This window comes from Apteryx rowi, unplaced genomic scaffold, assembly GCF_003343035.1.
Source record: "Apteryx rowi isolate R43461 unplaced genomic scaffold, aptRow1 scaffold_1050, whole genome shotgun sequence".
Lineage (NCBI taxonomy): Eukaryota > Metazoa > Chordata > Aves > Apterygiformes > Apterygidae > Apteryx > Apteryx rowi.
In genome coordinates, this window is record NW_020447254.1 from 40,846 (window position 1) to 57,803 (window position 16,958).

The window sequence follows — 16,958 nt, forward strand, 5'->3', positions numbered from 1 at the left end:
TCACGGTTTAAAGTCTCCAGGGTGGTAGGACCTGCTAGCAGATCCTAGAAGGTGTTCTTGGCCCACTGCTTTAGGTTGACATGAAGAATGCTCTGGAAGAAGATACACTGCTTGCTGGTGAAGCACACGGCTGACCCAGGTATGGGTGGGGTATTAAATAGTGACATATCCCTTCCCCAAAGTGAGCTTGACTGCACAGTGAGGCAGATTGGCTTCACGCATGTCTTGATACAGAAAGGTGCACAGTCATTTGTTTAGAAGCCAAAAATGAGGTCACTCATTTTTTAAAAAGATCACTATTTCCTGGAAAGAGTGACTCTGGAAAGGATTTGGGGAGCTTGATAGAAACTAGCTGGACATGGATTCCTGGTGTGGTGCTGGAAACCACAGGGCCAACATGACCTTTGGGTGTGGAAGTACAGTAGGATACTAGGGACCTGGAATAGAAAAGAGCAAAGGCTAGAGGAGAGAAATCCTGTACCTCATAGCAGTCCTTTCCCGCTGCCAACTCTTTCAAAACAAGACTGAAAAACCTGGGCAAGATGCAAACACTTCACAGCCTAAAGGAACAAACCCCGAAGGCTTCCTGTACAATGAGGCTGAACAGTCTCAGTGTCTGCAGCTTGACAGAGAGCAAAATTGGGAACTGACTTGGTGAGCCTATGAGTGCCTTGGTGGGGGAGAGGTTTCTGTGAGTCAATTGCCTGTTAATGCAGTAGACAAAGGCTTAACAAGAGCTACTAACTGGAAACCAAAGCTAGGTAAGCTTGAACAGGAGATGAGTTTCACTTGGTTTACTCATGTGGAACGGTATGTTGAGGGGACGCAGTGAGTTCTCCAACTGAAATATAAAACTGGGACTAGATGTCTCTCCTCCTAGGTTTTTGTTGTGTCATCCTCAAGCTAAGGCTAAATGCAGAAATTTACACACCAGTTTGGTGATCTGCATTGCCCAGATTTCTGGTTAAATAGGAGGAATTGTGCTCAAATCTATTACTATGTGGAAACCTGTTAGACTTGTTTGACTTGTTAAAGCAAGGTGGCTGCCCCCAAGGTTTTCCACATTTTCACCCTAGCTGAAGAAGGTGGTTGGATTGTGGGCCTGGTGACAGAAGCATGTTCCAAAGCTCAGGGAGACAGTGTGTTGTGGAGGAGATCAGGTAGGAATAGCTCTACAGAAGCCAGTCTGAGGAAACAAAGTACGCTTGGAGCTAATCTCTACTACAGTCTGAAATGGATGACAGTGTTGTGCTCAAGTGTTGTGCAAATGGCGTTGGAGTCATCAGTATGTCGATGTTAGACTTGTCTGGTCAAGAACATGACGTTTCCCCAGGAAAGCAAGACATGTTTGGCAAAGGCCAAGGGAAAAATTCTAGGCGGGGGGAATGAATGGCTGTGCCAAAGGTGAGAAGATCAGCCCTGCTGCCTGTATTGCAGGGAAGCCATTACTATTTAGCCAGGTGGTGGCAGACTCTGGGCTCAGCACTGTGCACATTGTCTGGGTGCACCATGAAAATTCCTGGAAGAAGCCTCTCCAACAATGGGTTTCCCTCCCACTGCAGGTGGCAGAGCGAGCACTGTACTATTGGAACAACGAATATATCATGAGCCTGATCAGTGATAATGCAGCCAAAATTCTGCCAATCATGTTTCCAGCGCTCTACAAGAACTCCAAGAGTCACTGGAACAAGTAGGTCTTTCTGCATGCCCTGGCACTTGCTGTGCATGCAGGATTGCTTGGCCCGCTGATGATCTTGGGGTATGCTGCTACGGCACAACGCTTGGTGTGGAGCCAGAGGGGATGTGATGAGTACCAACATGGGGGAGAGCAACAGCAGACCATAGTGGCCTGCATCTGCAAGCACCTTGGCGGACAGCTGATGCGAAGCCCTTGGGGCTATTGAATCTACCCAGAGTTTGATACCTGCATATCTCTAGTGCTGCAGGTCTCTTGAGGTATGTTGTAGGCTCTCGAGCAGATTTCTGGCTGCTCACAAATTGATGGTCACCCACATGTTCTCTGTGAGCGGGGACCTTGGCTAATGCAGCGCCTGGCTGCGCTCAGGTGCAGAAAGTACGGAGAAAGCAGAACCAGTCAGGCAGATGTCCGATGCCAAACTGCCTCCTGTGTCTGCTCCCTCCATACTAGTCTGTCGTATGATTCTCCCGTCAGCACCCTGCTAGCCTTTCTTCTGACTGCTTGTTCAGTTGATTCCTTACCTGTTTAGTGAAAGTTATAAAACTCCCTTCCTTTTGATGAGTTAGCTAGAAATAAGCAGCCTACAGCTGAGATCCTAAAGACTTCCAGCAAAAATACCGGAAGACACCCCACCTTGTCTATGTATTCTAGAGGATGAAAAAAAGGCAAAATAATGTCTAGGGAGACCAGGTTAAGCCAGGCCTGGGAGTGTATTGTGGTAGCAAAGGCACGGTTGTGGGATGAAAGTCGTTTGCAGACAGCTCCCCACTGGTCTGCTGTCTCAGTGCTTCCTTCCCTTCACAAACTTGAGGCACCTGTCGAGGATGCTCTAAAGAGTGGGGTGAATGTATTAACCTCTCCAAAGCAGAGCCTGTGCCCCGTCGTCTGTGCTCCCTCTTGCTCCCCAACTCTTTTTTGCTTTTGCTCTCTCTCTCCCTGACTCTCTGTATCTCTCACTCTCCCCTGCTCTCTTTCTCTCGCTTGCTGTCTGCCCTGCTGCCTGTCTCTAGCTCTTTTGCACACACTCCCTGTGCGCGCTTTTGCCTGAGCGCTCCCCCCATGCATGCATGCGCTTGTTCTCCCTGCCATGTGCTTTTGCGTCCCCGCACTCTCTGCCCGCTCCTTTTCTCACACATGCTCCCAGCTGCTCCCTTTCTCTTGTGTGTGTGCTCTCCCCCGGCTCTTTCAAGGGTGCGCTTGCTCTCCCCGCTGTGCGCTTTTGGGCCCACACGCTTTCCACCTGCTCTTTTTCTTGCTCGCTCTCTTTTGTGTAGGTGCTCCCCCTGCTCTCTTTCATGCATGCTTGCTCCACTCCCTCTGCGTGCACCCACTTGCGCTCTCCCCCCTGCTCTCCTTTGCGCATGCTTGCTCTCTCCCCCACGTGCCTTTGCACTCACGCTCTCCCGCTGCGCACTTTTGCGCTTGCACGCTCTCCCACTGCTCTTTTGCTCGCTCGCTCTTCCCTGCCCCCTTTTGCACCCTCTCCGCACCCTCTTTTGCATATGTGCTTCCCTGCTCGCTCTCCCCCACGTGCTTTCGCGTGAGCGTGTGCTCTCCCCTGCGCTCAGCTTTTGCGCTCATGTGCTCTCCTGCGCTCCCTTTCACACGTACACTCTTCCCGGCTCTCCTTCGCACGCTCTCTCCTGCCTGCTTTTGCTTGCCCGCTCTCTCCCCTCGTGCTCTCCATGCGCAAGCACTCGCTTTCTGATCTTTCTTGCCCACTCTTTTGCGTGTGGGCACACTCTCCCCTGCTCACGCTCTTTTGCGTATGGGCTCACTCTTTCCCCCTCCCTCTCTTTTGCTGGCTCTTTCTTGCTCTCCTTCAACTCTTTTTTGCTCCCTTGCTCTCCTGGGCTTAATCTCTCTCCTGCTTGTTCTCTCTCTCTTCTGCTCACTCTCTCTCTCAACTCTTTTTTGCTTGCTAGCTTTGCCACTGTTCTTTTTTACTTGCTCACTCTTCCTCTGTGTTTTGTTTTTATTTTATTTTATTTTATTTAAGCTCACTTGCTTGCTCACTCTCCCGTGCTTGTTTTTTCGTGTGTGAGCTTGCTCTCCCCTGCTCGCTTGCTCTTTTGTGTGTGGGCTCACTCTCCCCTGCTCTCTCTTTTGCTCCCTTGCTCTCCCCCACCTGTGTGCTTTTCTTCACTCTCCCACTCACTCTTGCTCCCCCTCCTGCTCCCTGGCTCTGTTCTGCTCATGCTTCCTGTCCCCCTGCTTTCTTCCTCACTCGCACCCTCTCCCCTGCATGCTCTCGCTCTCACTCCCCTACTCTCTCTTTCTCTCCCTCTCTTTTGCCCTGCTGCTCATGCGCTGTCACTCCCCCGCTCTGCAGCTTGCGCACTGCCTGGCCCCTGTACTCCTGTGCTCTCGCTTCCCTGTGCTCCCTGCCCACGCTTTATCTCGCCCCTCACTTTCTTGCTCTTCCGTGCTCTCCCCGTGTTGTCTCGCTCTCTCCTTTGCTTGCTCTGGCTCTCTTGTGTGTGCTCTCTTGTGTGTGCTCTTTCTTGTGCTCACTTGCTCTCTTTCTCACTCCTTTCTGGCGCTTTCTCCTCTACTCTCTTTTTCTCCCTCTCTTGCATTCACTTGAATGTGCTTTCTGTGTCACGCTCTGTCACGCGCTCTCCCTTGCTCTCTTCTCGCCTCTCTTCTCCCTCGCAAGATTCCTGCATGCGCTTTTCCTCTCATGCGTGCGCTCGCTCGCTCTCTTGCTCACTCTCTCACGTGTGCTCGCTCTCTTGCTGTCTCTCCTTCACTTGGGCTCTGTCTCACTGGACTCTTCATCTCGCCTGATCTTTCACTCTGTGGCACTCGCTCCCTCTCCTTCCTTTTCTCTCTCGCATGCTCACTCTCTTGCTCTCTGTTTCACTCGCTCTGGTTCTCTCTTGCGCTCTCTTTCTCTCCCTCTTCCCTGCTCTTTTTCTTTCCTCCCATGTGCGCGCTCTTCCACACTGTCTCTCTCACGCTCTCTCACTCTTTGTTACTTGTTCTTTTTTGCTCTTTCACTCATGCTGTCTCACACATTACCTCCCTCTCCCCCACTCTCTTGCTCTCTCTTTTTCTCTCCCTTTCTCTTGCGCCTTCGTGCTCGCTCATATACTCTCTTATTCTCTCACTCTTTTGCTTTCTTTCACTCTCACTCATGCACTCTTGCGCTCGCTTGCTCTTATGCTTTCACTTTCTCTCCCCTGTCTCTCCCTGCCCTACTCTCTCGCCTGCTCTCTCCCTGCCCTGCACTTTTTTTTTTTTTTCCCCCTCTCTCCCTCTCCAGGGATTGCTGACGTGAAGGTGGCTTTTCTTTTGAGGTGCTCCTTGTGCTTGTTCCCATTTCTACATGGCTACTGAGTACCTGTGTTCTGGACAACTTGGTGACAAAGCTCACAAGTGAACAGTGTTGGGCAGTCCAACAAAGCTGTCATGTATTGCAGGATGAACGGTGTGGTGCCCTAAAGCTAGATGAGTTAAACCCCTCTTCAGAACAGTCCTGAGCAGGTCCCTAGTGTTCTTCCTCTCCAATCTCTGATCACAAGAAACAGTGTTGAATGCCTGTGTTCTGACTGCAGCCATAGGGAGTGCAAAGAGAGCCATGTCAGTGGCTTGCTCTCTCTCCCCCATTTCTTCTTCCCTGTGCCATTGTCTAAGGTCCTGGGTTTGTGGAGGGATGTTCGCATACTAAAAACTGGGATGATGCGGAAGTCTTTGGTCATGTTGCTGTAGTATACAAGTTGCTGTTGCTGCTAGCTCTTGTACGTGCTACTGGAGCTACATGAGGGCTGAAAACCTGGCGGATACCACTGTGACTTGTTCTCCTCTCCTGATCTCTTTGCAGGACAATCCATGGGCTGATCTACAATGCGCTGAAGCTGTTCATGGAGATGAACCAAAAGCTTTTTGATGACTGCACACAGCAATACAAGGCAGAGAAGCAGAAGTGAGTAAGGGGTTCTTGCCAAGTGACTTAAGCTCATCCTGGAGTCTCCTTGGGATACAGTAACAGCTGGTAGATGTCAGCAGGCAGAGGGGAATTGGAAAGGCAATGCAAATCACTGTCAAAAAGGAAGATTTCTCAGAAATGAGTAGGTGTAGGGACGATAGGGACGAGAAGAAATAAAATGTGGTATGAAGGTCAGATCAGATAAAAATCTTTTCTGCAGAAGCAGGTAGCTGAGAAAGGAGTAGCTGAGTTTGCTGGGTTGTGAGGAAATAAATTGCAGTATGGAGGATACACGGTTTTGCAGAGAAGCTTATGCTCTGCCTCAGAAATATTTACCACCTTGTGTATATCCTGGTGACCCCAGTGGAATTCCTACTGCTTTATAAAGAGTCTTTGCTGAACAGCTTTGCTGCAGTAGGCATAATACATCTTTCACCCCACAGGATACCTTCAATTTTCCAGTAATAAAGATGGAATAAGACCTAGAGTTTCAAAGAGAAAATGATGGGGATAAAATCTTAGCTCAGCAAGTGCCTGTGCTGTCATGATGCAAAGAGAAATAACCCTACTCATTCTGCTTCCTTGCATTTGTTTTGGTGATCATATGACTTGTCTCAGTGAGTTGAATCAAGCATGAAGGAAATTCTTCACTTTCTTTCTGGGTCAGTTTTCTGCTGGCTTAGTGAACTGAAATACTGCTTCTTGCATTCTTTGGTGAGCCAGGGCTGCCAAACAAGAGGAGGAGGGGAGAGCAGGACTACCCTGTTGGCAGCGGGGAGCTGTTAGAAATGTTCAGCCGTTTTGTGAAAGAGCAATAAATAGCAAAGCCGAGATGTGAATCAGAGCTTGGAGATGGGTAACCTGCATAAGGAGATGTTGTTACATCTAAATTGGCAGCAAGAAATAACTTTTTTTTTTTCCCCCTTCTAGGGCATTTATCAAGCCCGCTTCTAGGTGTGCACATGTATTTTAAGTCAAAGTGATGGCACTATTTACTATGAGATCTGACTGGTGTTTTCCATTAGGAGCCCCGCTCCCTGCAGCTGCTTAACACCTGTGCTGAGCTGTTGAGGGTGAGACTGTTTCCAGGACCATGTGGCTGATGTAGGATTGCTCTGAAAAAGCTCAACAAACCAGTTAGATCTCTGAGAAATGGATGGGTAGAGCTGTACTGGTTTGTGCTCTGGTTAAAAGATTACAATGATCTTTTTCTCTAGTGCCTCTGCCTTTTAGGCCTCAGAAAAACTTGTGTTGGGTTTCAGTCAAGGATATACCTTTTGCTGTCTTAGCTAACCAAGTTTGGTAAAACGTTAGTTGAGAGCATTTTGCAGGGGGGTGGTGGTGGTGGGGAGATATCTTTTAGCAGCTGATTGTCAAGAAGACTTTACCTACTATGAGCGTGGTGCAATCCCCTGGCTGAGCGGGGTTTCCCTGCCCCAGCGACCCACCTAAGGAGGCCTTTATGGGCTTCTGTGCTAAGAGGAAAAACAAGGCTGGTGTTAGCACCTCCCCACCAGCTCTTCCTGGCTTGAGTAGTGTGAAAAGGTCTTGCTCTGAAGGGAGGCTTGAGGTGGGAGGGAAAGTAGGTTAGTAGGTTGCGGAAGGTCTGTGGGAGAGGTGGGGAGCCTGAGATGGAGGTTTGAGGGTGACAAGGGGGAGGAGATGAGGGTGGGCTGGGAAAAGATGAAAAAATGTTGTCAGGGAGTGGGAGGGAGCAGCTGGTTGGGGCAAGGAGTTGGAAAGGAGATAGAGACCCTGGGCTGAGGTACAGTGGGGAGGGAGATGTTCTTGTCAGTGGATAGTGGGAATAGAATAGGGCAAGGGAACAAATTAGAGGAGGAGGAGAAGGAAGAGGAGGTGAGAGACCAGGGCTTTGTTGGGCAAGGGGCCTGGGACTGGATGGGATGTAGGACAATGAGGGAGAAAAATAGAATGCACTTGGGAGGATGGATAAAAACCTGGGTTTACTAGAGCAATGTGTCTCCGAGTTCTTTGCTCAAGTCCATTGTGGAAATGTCATCTCCCTCCATGTCTTTAAAACTTTTGCAATACATAAGCAAGCCTATGTGCACTTAACACTTTGAGTGTATGTTCTAGAGTTTAGCAGAATAAATACTTCATTGCTAAAATGAAGGGGGGTAGAAAAAACACGTTCTGCAGGCAGGAGAAAATGGTGTTTAATGGCGTCTCCCCTGTGGAAGGTGGCAGTCTCATAGCTGAGGAGTCCATCTTGGAGCTGGGGATGCCGTTTCTGTGCTTGCCCTAGCTGCCTGCTGCTGGCAGAGTGCTGCAACCTGTCCTGATGAGAGCAAGCCCCACTGCCTTCCCCGTGCTGCATCCACAGCTCATTTCGACTGGCTCTCCAGTAGAGATCACTGCGAGCCACAGCCTGCTGCTGTGCTGTACCGTGATGTGATGCTGTGGGTTTGCAGTCACTTGCTGTTTCCTTTTCGAACATGGAGGTTTAAACAGAGTAGAAGTAGTATTTATTTCTAATTAAAACCGTTGGAGCAGTGAAGTTGAGTGTCTGGGTAGTAAAGCAGTGTTCCTAAGGCTGTGGGAACCTTGACTGGATTGTTGTGATGCAGGATCAATCTTTAATGATGTCATCCTGTTTTTTTCCAGAGTACCTCTTCCTTAATCGGTGAGACTGAGAAGAGTTTGAAAAGCAGCAGCAGCCTCTTTAGTGTAGACAAAAAAGGAACAGAAGAGATGTATAAAACCTTTAAGAGGTTATCCCAAGGGGCGACTAGATAGAGATCTTGTGCTATGAAGTAGAAAGCAGCAGCTTGCAAAGACTGCACATGTGCAGAAACCCAGTAAATGTGAAACAATGAAAAGGAAAGATCTTGTGGACACAATTAGGCTTTGACCAGGTGTTAAGAAACCTGCTCAGAAAAGGGTTCGCCGTGATTTTAATTGCTTACCATGCCTATGAGTGACATGCCAGTTCGGGCCTGCCACCACTGCTCCCCTTGCTATGTAGCCACAGCCGTTGGTGCAAGGCTGGGCATGGAGAGCCAGCCTGTTTCTCCAAGGTGTATGTGGAGGGTCTCTGTTGTCCAGTGCAGATGGACTGACTGCCTCTTGCTAGTTACCCTGGAGGTTTTGAGGCTGTTTGAATTATCAGAGCCCTTTGGAAAATAGTAGGGAGGTTGGGGCAGATGATTAGTGTCTTCTCCTGAAGGTGATGATTGCCTGAGTGGGAATCACTGGGCCTTGCTCTTTGAGGGGACAAATAATCCCTGCTCTTCTGTGAAAGGTGCTAGGGCTTTGAACACTGCCTTTCAATAAGTGTGTGGTCAGCATGCCCTGGGGCTCATCCTGACCTCTGTGACACCTCTCTATGGTGGCAGCCACCTTGTCTCCTTCTGTGTAGGCCACAGCAGCAGGAGGGAGAAAAAGATACCTCCCAATATAGTTCTTTTCTAAATGTCCTGCCAATATAGGGCCCTAGTGGCCCCTGACCCGATGGGGTCAGGAATGAAGGGAGTTGATGAGGTGAACATCACCTAGAAAGCAGGGCTGGGAGGGCCTTGATTAGCTGCTCCCATGGACTTGGCACTGCCTCTGAGGCATTGCTGTTTGCAGTCTCTCTGGAGAAGTAGGGTGCTCCAAAAACTTATGTGGATAAGTGACGTTCCTTCAGATAAAACTGCAGTGAAAATGTCCTCGTGTAGGAGGTAAAGCCAGTCTGTGAGTTAAGAGGTGGGGAGAAAATTTCCCCTACAGCATGATGTTGGACAGCTACAATAATACAGTTGAGCCAGTCAACATTACATTAATCAAAATAAAGATGAAACTGTGTTTCCTTCTTTGAAAATACCTGTTTGGCTGAAAAGGGTGATCAGAGATGTAAAGCATTCAGCTTTTTAAAAGCGTTTCTTGTAGTGACACTGGGTATTCTCTTTATGAGTTGAACTTTTACCATGTCAGCTGAGCACATGTGACAGGTTAACAATGAGTAATCTAATGGTTCTCAAAGTACAATGAGGAGTGGAGGGCTTCCCCTAATGCTATGCAGCATTGCTCTGGTGATCTGAAAGGAAAGAGCTGGTGTCAGAGAAACACACAGCTGAACGGCCTGGGTGAGCGCCATTTGCTCCCTCTGTACCGGACTGATAATGTGAGATAGTCCAGCCAAGCAAAACCAGCTTTGTTGCAGTAGACTTGATGCCAGCAAGATAAATACCACCTTGGAGGGCAGTGACTCTCACAATGTGAGGCTGTTAGTGGACAAACATCTCAGTCTGCGCTTCCAGTGACAAGACGGGAGTAATGCATGCATTTCTGTTTACCACACGTCAAAAAAGGTGCTGCAGGAGATAGAAAAGAGCTAGAGAAGATGAATGCTAAGCCTTGGTTGCAGTCCTTCGCAGAGCTCTCCAGAGCTCTATCAGAAAATGAGGTGTGGTTTATTATTATTTTTTTATTATTATTATTTTTCCCCTCACTGTTTTCTGATGGAGCAGCCTGCTGCTTGAATGCTTGGCAGCTTCGTTCTCGTTTCTAGCCACCTTTCTTGCATATTTTTTGAGAGAGTATGAGGTGAGATGATTACAGAGCATAAAAGCTGCCTTAGCATGGACACAAAGAGCAGTAGAGAGACCAGTAGCTCGCATGTAAGACGGAGAAATACAAATCGGAAATAAAGCAGAAATTCTAAAATGTAGAAGAAAATAACAAGGAGTGGTGGATATGCTCCTCTCTGTCTGCAGGTGGAGCTTGGATGCTTTTCTGGAGGATACCTTGTTTACATCAGTGGTTGTGGTACGCCAGGACTTTGGGGAGAAGTTCACTGCCCTGGGGTTCACAGGCAGTCACACTGAATGGTCTCTTAAGACCTTAAAATCTGTGTCAAGTCCAAGAGTTGTGCCTGGGGGTTCAGGTAACTCTCTGGAGTGCTATGTTATGGCCAGAGAGAGAAAGGAGGAACTGGGGGCACTTGAGCCCCATCTCTGTTAGAAATGGCAGTTTGTACCTCTGTCCGTGTGGGGTATTGGGAAGGAGTATCCAAACTGCTGTCACTGCTTTACTCTAGAAACTGGGTTCTCGCCTCTGCTCCTGAAGCAGAAGGTCAGGGAACGAATACCTGTGCGGCCCCCCTGCTGCTGCCTTGTGCTCCGAGGGGAGGAGGGAGCATGTCCACCTGCCTCCCCCTGGGACTAGCTGCAGTGCATCCCTTCCTCTTGCTGTACCCCACCTTTAGTTAGAATTAGGGCTCTGTAAAGGACAGAGCAGTTATATCCCTTGCCTGTGCCCTCCTGCTGTCCCCATAGAATCACAGAATCACAGAATGGTTGAGGTTGGAAGGGACCTCTGGAGATCATCTAGTCCAACCCCCCTGCTCAAGCAGGGTCACCTAGAGCATGTTGCACAGGATCGCATCCAGGTGGGTTTTGAATATCTCCAGAGAAGGAGACTTCACAACCTCTCTGGGCAACCTGTTCCAGTGCTCTGTCACCCTCACAGTGAAAAAGTTTTTCCTCATGTTCAGATGGAAAATCCATGGTCCCCCTGACCATCCCAGTTCCCATCTTCCATCAGTGAAAGGCACCCCTTTCCCCAGGAGTTCATGCTTGTTCTCTCTCTCCCTCTCTCTTCAGGGGAAGATTCAGGATGAAGGAACGAGAAGAGATGTGGCAGAAGATAGAGGAGCTGGCCCGGCTGAACCCCCAGGTGGGTAACAGCAGGACCTAGGACAAATGAGACAAAAATATGCCGGGGTCTAGCTTGTGAGAGCAGGCTCTAGCAGCCAAGCTCAGCCCTGTGCACACAGCTCCAGTGACAGTCTGCCCCTCCCAAGCCCCAGTGCCTTGGGGACACTGGTAGTATTTCACCAGCCTGGCCCTCGGCAGCATTAACCTCTAAGTAATGCCATACAGAGAGCATGTGTGTTTGTGTCAGTCATGGATTCCTCTGCCAGCCATGAATAAATGTGCAGGGAGCTGTGGCTCAGTCAGAGGGCACCAGCAGGGATGGATAGAAGATGATACAGGTAGGGGCGGATGGAAGAAGACACTCCTTTCCTGCCTGTGCACTGCTGCTGTCTTTGTGAGCAGCGGAGAGAGCAGCTGGAAGAAGCGTGCCAGGCTCTGGTAGGGTGCTGGAGGGGGGAAGGCTTGGTGTTGGGCAGCATGCTCACCCCCGGCTGTCTGTGTTGCCTGCAGTACCCCATGTATTATGCACCTCCACCACTGCCTCCTGTCTGCTGCATGGAAACAGAGACCCCAACTGCAGAGGACATCCAGCTACTGAAGAAGACAGTGGAGACAGAGGCTGTGCAGGTGTGTAGATGTCTCAGGTCCTTCCACAGTCCCTCTCAGACCAGTCAAGGCATGCAGTCAGTTTAGTGCCCAGTGGTCAGGACTTCCTGCTTCCAAGTGCTCTGAGGGCAAATGCCCCTACTCTGATCCTCTGATTAGAGATCAGGTCGTTGTCTGAAGAAGTGGGGTTTATCTGTCCTTCCCACTTGGGAGGAAATGCAAACAGGGCTTTTCTCTCTGTCCAAGTGGTCTGTGTGTGGCTCCCAGCCTGTTCTGCAGCATGCCCCTGCATAACTGAGAGCAGTTGGAGTCAGGCTGGGGAGGCTCAGACTGTGCAGGGCTGCAGAGATTTGTTGCTGGTCCCTGACTCCTTTGGTTTGTCTGTAGATGCTGAAAGACATAAAGAAGGAGAAGGTTTTGCTGCGCCGGAAATCGGAGCTTCCTCAGGACGTCTACACTATAAAAGCCCTGGAGGCCCACAAGAGAGCAGAAGAGTTCCTCACCTCAAGCCAGGAGGCTCTCTGACGGGCTAGGAGCTGGCGCGGGAAGCTCTGCCCCATCCCTTCCCCCCAGGGGTCACAGAAATGCACTCGGTTCTCATGTATAACTAAGGAATGAACATGGTGAGCTGTGCCTGTCCTCCACTCCATCCGCATCCCCCCAGAGTAGATCTGGTTTTATGTTGTCCCTTTTATGTTACCACTGCCATGTTCTCCTGCTTTTCCTCCTCCCTCTTGCTTCTCCACCTTTCATATGTGCGTGAAGGGAGCCTGCCTGGCCTGTGATTGCATTAGCCCAGGTAGGAGTCACTTCATTTCCAGCCCCTGCCCAGTTCTTGCTCTGCCCAGGGACCAGAGCCTCCCTGGGAGGGAGGAGCTGCTCCCCTGCCTCTGCTGGCAGCAGGGTGATCTAACACAGGCTGATGGGAGCTGCTCTGGGCTACCTCTGTAATCTGCAGGGAGAACTGGGCCCCTCGGCAGCTCGTCTCTGAGGGGTGCCTGAGCTCGACAGAACCATGATGCGATTCATCTCACTGACTACGGAGATCCTGGCTGCCCAATTCGGCCTGCCAGAGGTGGGTGGCACATACCCTGTCCCTGCTGCCTGGCCCGGGTGAGCTGGCCTGAGACGGCCGCGTGCGGGTTGGCACACTGCTGCAAGCCCTGTGTGCACATCTCTGCCGTGCCTTCCCCAGTGCTGCCTGTACAGCCAAGCCCTGCAACGATGGGAAGTCAGGCTGGGTTCAGGGCAGGAATGTGTGGCAGAATGAGTTTGTGAGGGCTCTGCTGTCTCACCGCCCTGCCGTGGGGTGGTGTTCTGCAGCTGGAGAGTCTCACCTACAGCAGAGATGTTCACTTCCGCCTTTCTTTTGCCTCCAGCCCCCTGTTCTGTTCCCCTGTCTGTGGAGTGGGGGTTCACTGCTTCACCACCCCTGGGGAAACTGGGTGTAAGCACTACATACTATTGCTTCCCTCCCCTTAGGGCATCCTTAGAAGCTCTTTTGTGGGAAAATGATTTCCTTCAGCTGTTTGTGTTGCTCCTTGCTGAGTTGTTTCCACCCCAGCATCTTGGGTAGTTGTAGGCCCAGAATTAACTTGACTTTTGCTTTCTTCCTCTACCTGCTCAATTCAAATACTCCTGCAGACCTCCCTTTGTTGCTGTGTCCCATCCATGCCTTAGCTCTGCAGTGGCTGGAGTTCCTAGGAAGCTTGTGCTGCTAAAGTCATTCCTGCAAGTTAGTGGAAGTAATGGATACGCGTTATGGGGCCAGGCTGAGTTTGTGAGTGTTCAGTTATCTCTTTATGATCAGTGGCTAGCTGCTACTAGTGAACTGCTTCTGCAGGTGCCCTGAGCAAAATTTATCTTGCCCTGTTACTTCAGCACCTGCTCTGTGGCCTAAGGCCCTTGTTAGTTATCGCATGGTGCACTGGGGACTTGCTGTGGTCATTTAGCCTTTAGAATGTACTTGCCAATAGCCCAGGGGCTTGTGCAGCACTTGGGTGCTACTGTAATCCAGCTCTCGAGCTTTGTCCCCTACCTTTTGTGGTGCAGATTTCAGCCCCAGGATGAGGTGCCACCTCTGAGAGGCTGGCTTGCAAGAGAAAGAAGGGGGGGTCTTCCTTGCTTCTTATCTGCCATGCTTGCTTTCTTGACGTGTAAGCTGGAGGGGATTTGCAGCAGTGTAGGGAGCTTTTGGGGCCGATGCTAGTCTGACCACTGCTTTGCAGCGTTGTGGGATGCTGCAGAAGGTCCTGGTGTATCTTTTCCTTGTCCTCACCAGCAAACTGCTTCCCAGGTCATAGATTCTTCCCCTGTGATCTTACCACTGGCATGCAGCATATCCTTCCTTTCTTCAGCCCCGCTGCTCTTAGTTGTTTTCCCTCAACCCAAATTAAGCTGGTTTTTCCTCTGTGTGTCCTGTACACTGCCCCCCCCCCCCTCGCCCCTAGCCCTGTGTAGCTCTTTTTAGTGGAGCTTCTTTCAGTCTGGCCTGTTAGACATGCCACCATTTCTTAGGAGCAGCTGGCAAGCGTGAGTATATGAGAAATCATACGCATCACGCAAGACCCTGCCTCCCCTCTGCTGCATGCAATGGGCCAGTTCATCAGGAGATCTATGAAACACCTCAGGGAGGTTATTGCTTATTTTGAACGTTAGTCTGAGCTCATGGTCAGCTGCCAATCAATTACCTCATGCCTGGCACAGCATGTAGACACGCACTGGGCAATTCCAGACAACACACAGGAGTGGCAGGTGTCTCTAGGGCACAGGGAAGACAAAAGATTGCCGAGTGCCACCTGCAGCAGGGCTTGGGCTGGGGAGGATGTTTCTTCCCTTTGCAGTACAGAGTCTTTCCAACTTGTCTGCTTAGCATTGTGTTATAAGCTGCCACCTCATTTTTAAGAGTGCTACAGCATGTATGTGCCCTCACTAGAGCCTGCTTGCTGCTAAGAGTGGCCGCATTTCCCTGCTGTGGGCTCTTCTGCCTGCAGAAGGAACTGAGACTTCTGGCGCACAGAGGCCGTTGCTGTCCTTCAGATGGTCTGTCTCCACCTGCAGTCCCCTGCCACATCCAGAGGAATAACGGTGAGACTGTGCCCTGCACAGGGGCAGGATTGTAATGCATCGCGACTACATGCTGTACAGCTTGGATGTTCTCATAGCTTTGTGTGTATTGTTCTGGGTCAGGGAACTCATGTTTAGTACCTTAACATTACTATTAGTTTGCTGCCTATTCATTCCAGTGTCCTGGACATCTAAGAAGAGGACCATGTGAGAAGGGAGGGGAGTGTGTTAACCCTCTCTGCCACACGTACTGCTCGTACGCAGGCCTGTGTCTGCCATGTTACAGCTGTCCCTTGCTCCACACTCAGTTTCTAGCATTAGTGCTCATTTCTGCCTATGCCTTTTCCCACGTCAGCCAAACGGACAGAACTGGAGCTGCCTCTTCCACTTCACACGGCTCCCTCCTCATGAGGGAACAAGCAAAACTACTGCATTCACCCCCTGGACACAAGTATTAAGCTGCTTACAGTTCATATGTACATATGGTGTACTTTATTTTCAGTAGAGCATTACATAGTATGAAAGTGTTGGATTTTGTACAGATGTCCCTGTATGTACAGAACTAAATAAAACCAATCTCTTGGAAAGACACATTGGACTCCACCTCTGATATGCCAAAACACAGCTGCTTGGCCTGCTAGGAGGGGCCTGAGCATGGAGGACTTCTCCAGCACTGACAGCACGAGGACAAATCCAGTGTTTGTCCCGCACCAACCTCAGTAAAGCCAGTCAAACCCCCTCCCTCCACATGCATACATGGGTAGGGAAACCAGTCTAGTAACTCCAAGGTGGAGGACCAGGAAGCCAACACAAGGACACCAACCACAGTGACTTACATGCCAGCCAGAACCTGGAAAGAGGAGCAGGAAGGGAAGTCGGACAACGTCGATGGAAGAAACGGGAATGTCAGGGCTGGCAAGTCCTATCGTGGCCCAGTTCAGAAGCGGCACCTGTCACCCACCTCATACGCATGACCAAGGGGAGGACACGAGCGAGCAGCCCCAGCCCTGTGGCTCAGGCTTCACTTCCACTCGGGCCTGGGGGTGCTGAGGCTCTGCCGGGCCTGCAGTGTGCGCTGCACCACATCCTTCCACTGCTCTTCGGAGATCTCGCTGGCCCACGCTGGGACACCCAGGCTGGGGAGCTTCACGCTGGCCATCGTCCTCTTCACCAGCTCCACGTGCTCTGGGGGACAGAAGGGTGTGAGACGGGGAGCGGCTCTGGGAGGCTGAGCCCCGCTGCCAAGGGGGAGGTGGGAGAAGCCAGGGGGAGGCGCCGCTACCTGGGTCCATGGGGATGGAGCTGCGGCTGCTTTGCGCGGCGGCGCCTTCCTCCTCCTCCTCTTCCTCCTCGCTGTCCGCCGGGGGGTCGGGCAGGTGCAGCCTCAGCATCTACAGCACGGAGGGAGGGAGCGGGGTGGCTGCGGCCCTGGGACCCCCCTCCCTTGCCCGCCCGCCTGTCCGCGCAGGCCCCGGGCCCCCCGCGGCGTTACCTGCAGCCGCTCCTGGAGGCCGGGGCCTGGCTCAGCGCAGCTCGCCGGGGCGGCGGGCGGGCCTTGTTCGCCGGGGCCCGGCTCCGCTTCCTGGCTCAACGGCTGGTACAAGTAGCCGCCGCCGCCTTCCTCTTCCTCCTCATCTTCCTCGTCGCCGCTCCAGCCCGCCGCGCCGTCCGGGGCCTCCGGCGGCCCCGGCTCCTCGGGGCACACCCGCTCCGGCCCCATGCTCCGCGCCACCGCCATGCACCGGGCGCGGCGCCGGGCCGCCCCCCCGCCGCCGGCCGGAAGTGCCGCCTCCGCCGCCGGGCATTGTGGGGGTTGTAGTCCCGTGGCGGGGGGACTCGGGGGGCCGGGGCCGGGTCAGCGCCAGGCGCTGCCATGTTGGGATCAGCCTGGCACCCCCCGTTCCCGGTCACAGCGGTGCGGGCGTCGAGGAACCCCCCTGGGCGGGGACGGGGAGCCCACTGCCCCCGAGAGGCCCACGGCGCCGTGGGGAAGGGT

The 16,958-nt window shown here is 51.7% G+C and overlaps 2 protein-coding genes across 16 annotated transcripts in view; one reads left to right on the forward strand and one right to left on the reverse strand.

The window, feature by feature from the left end:
- Positions 1–15,553, forward strand: part of PPP2R5D (protein phosphatase 2 regulatory subunit B'delta) — a 34,523-nt gene extending 18,970 nt beyond the window's left edge. For 4 of the 14 annotated variants that reach the window (XM_026068835.1, XM_026068890.1, XM_026068884.1 and 1 more), the window contains 5 exons: positions 1,563–1,690; positions 5,526–5,627; positions 11,237–11,309; positions 11,801–11,917; positions 12,284–15,553. In XM_026068835.1, coding sequence (XP_025924620.1) covers positions 1,563–1,690; positions 5,526–5,627; positions 11,237–11,309; positions 11,801–11,917; positions 12,284–12,421 — 558 coding nt within the window. In that variant the 3' untranslated portion in view covers positions 12,422–15,553. The remainder of the gene's footprint in view (positions 1–1,562; positions 1,691–5,525; positions 5,628–11,236; positions 11,310–11,800; positions 11,918–12,283) is intronic. The other 10 variants (XR_003254009.1, XR_003254002.1, XR_003254010.1 and 7 more) reach the window with 10 other exon arrangements.
- Positions 15,432–16,737, reverse strand: MEA1 (male-enhanced antigen 1). Of its 2 annotated transcripts, XR_003254023.1 has the most exons (4): positions 16,455–16,736; positions 16,245–16,353; positions 15,924–16,147; positions 15,432–15,812 (listed from the first exon to the last, which is right to left on the reverse strand). XR_003254023.1 is itself a non-coding variant. In XM_026068910.1 (3 exons), exons 1-3 carry the CDS (start codon positions 16,698–16,700, stop codon positions 15,984–15,986), a joined length of 519 nt encoding a protein of 172 aa, XP_025924695.1. In that variant the 5' UTR covers positions 16,701–16,737; the 3' UTR covers positions 15,432–15,983. The 2 variants fall into 2 exon arrangements, 1 of the variants encoding a protein (XP_025924695.1); XM_026068910.1 differs by having other exon boundaries at positions 15,432–16,147; positions 16,455–16,737.
- Between the last annotated feature and the right edge of the window lie 221 nt (positions 16,738–16,958).

Bases quoted from the DNA above. Each gene is read 5' to 3' on its own strand.
- MEA1 (XM_026068910.1), bottom strand. From the start codon at position 16,700: ATGGCGGTGGCGCGGAGCATGGGGCCGGAGCGGGTGTGCCCCGAGGAG. The intron at 16,354-16,454 runs GTAACGCCGCGG...TCCGTGCTGTAG, and splicing joins GCCTCCAGGAGCGGCTGCAG to ATGCTGAGGCTGCACCTGCC. The intron at 16,148-16,244 runs GTAGCGGCGCCT...TCTGTCCCCCAG, and splicing joins CTCCATCCCCATGGACCCAG to AGCACGTGGAGCTGGTGAAG.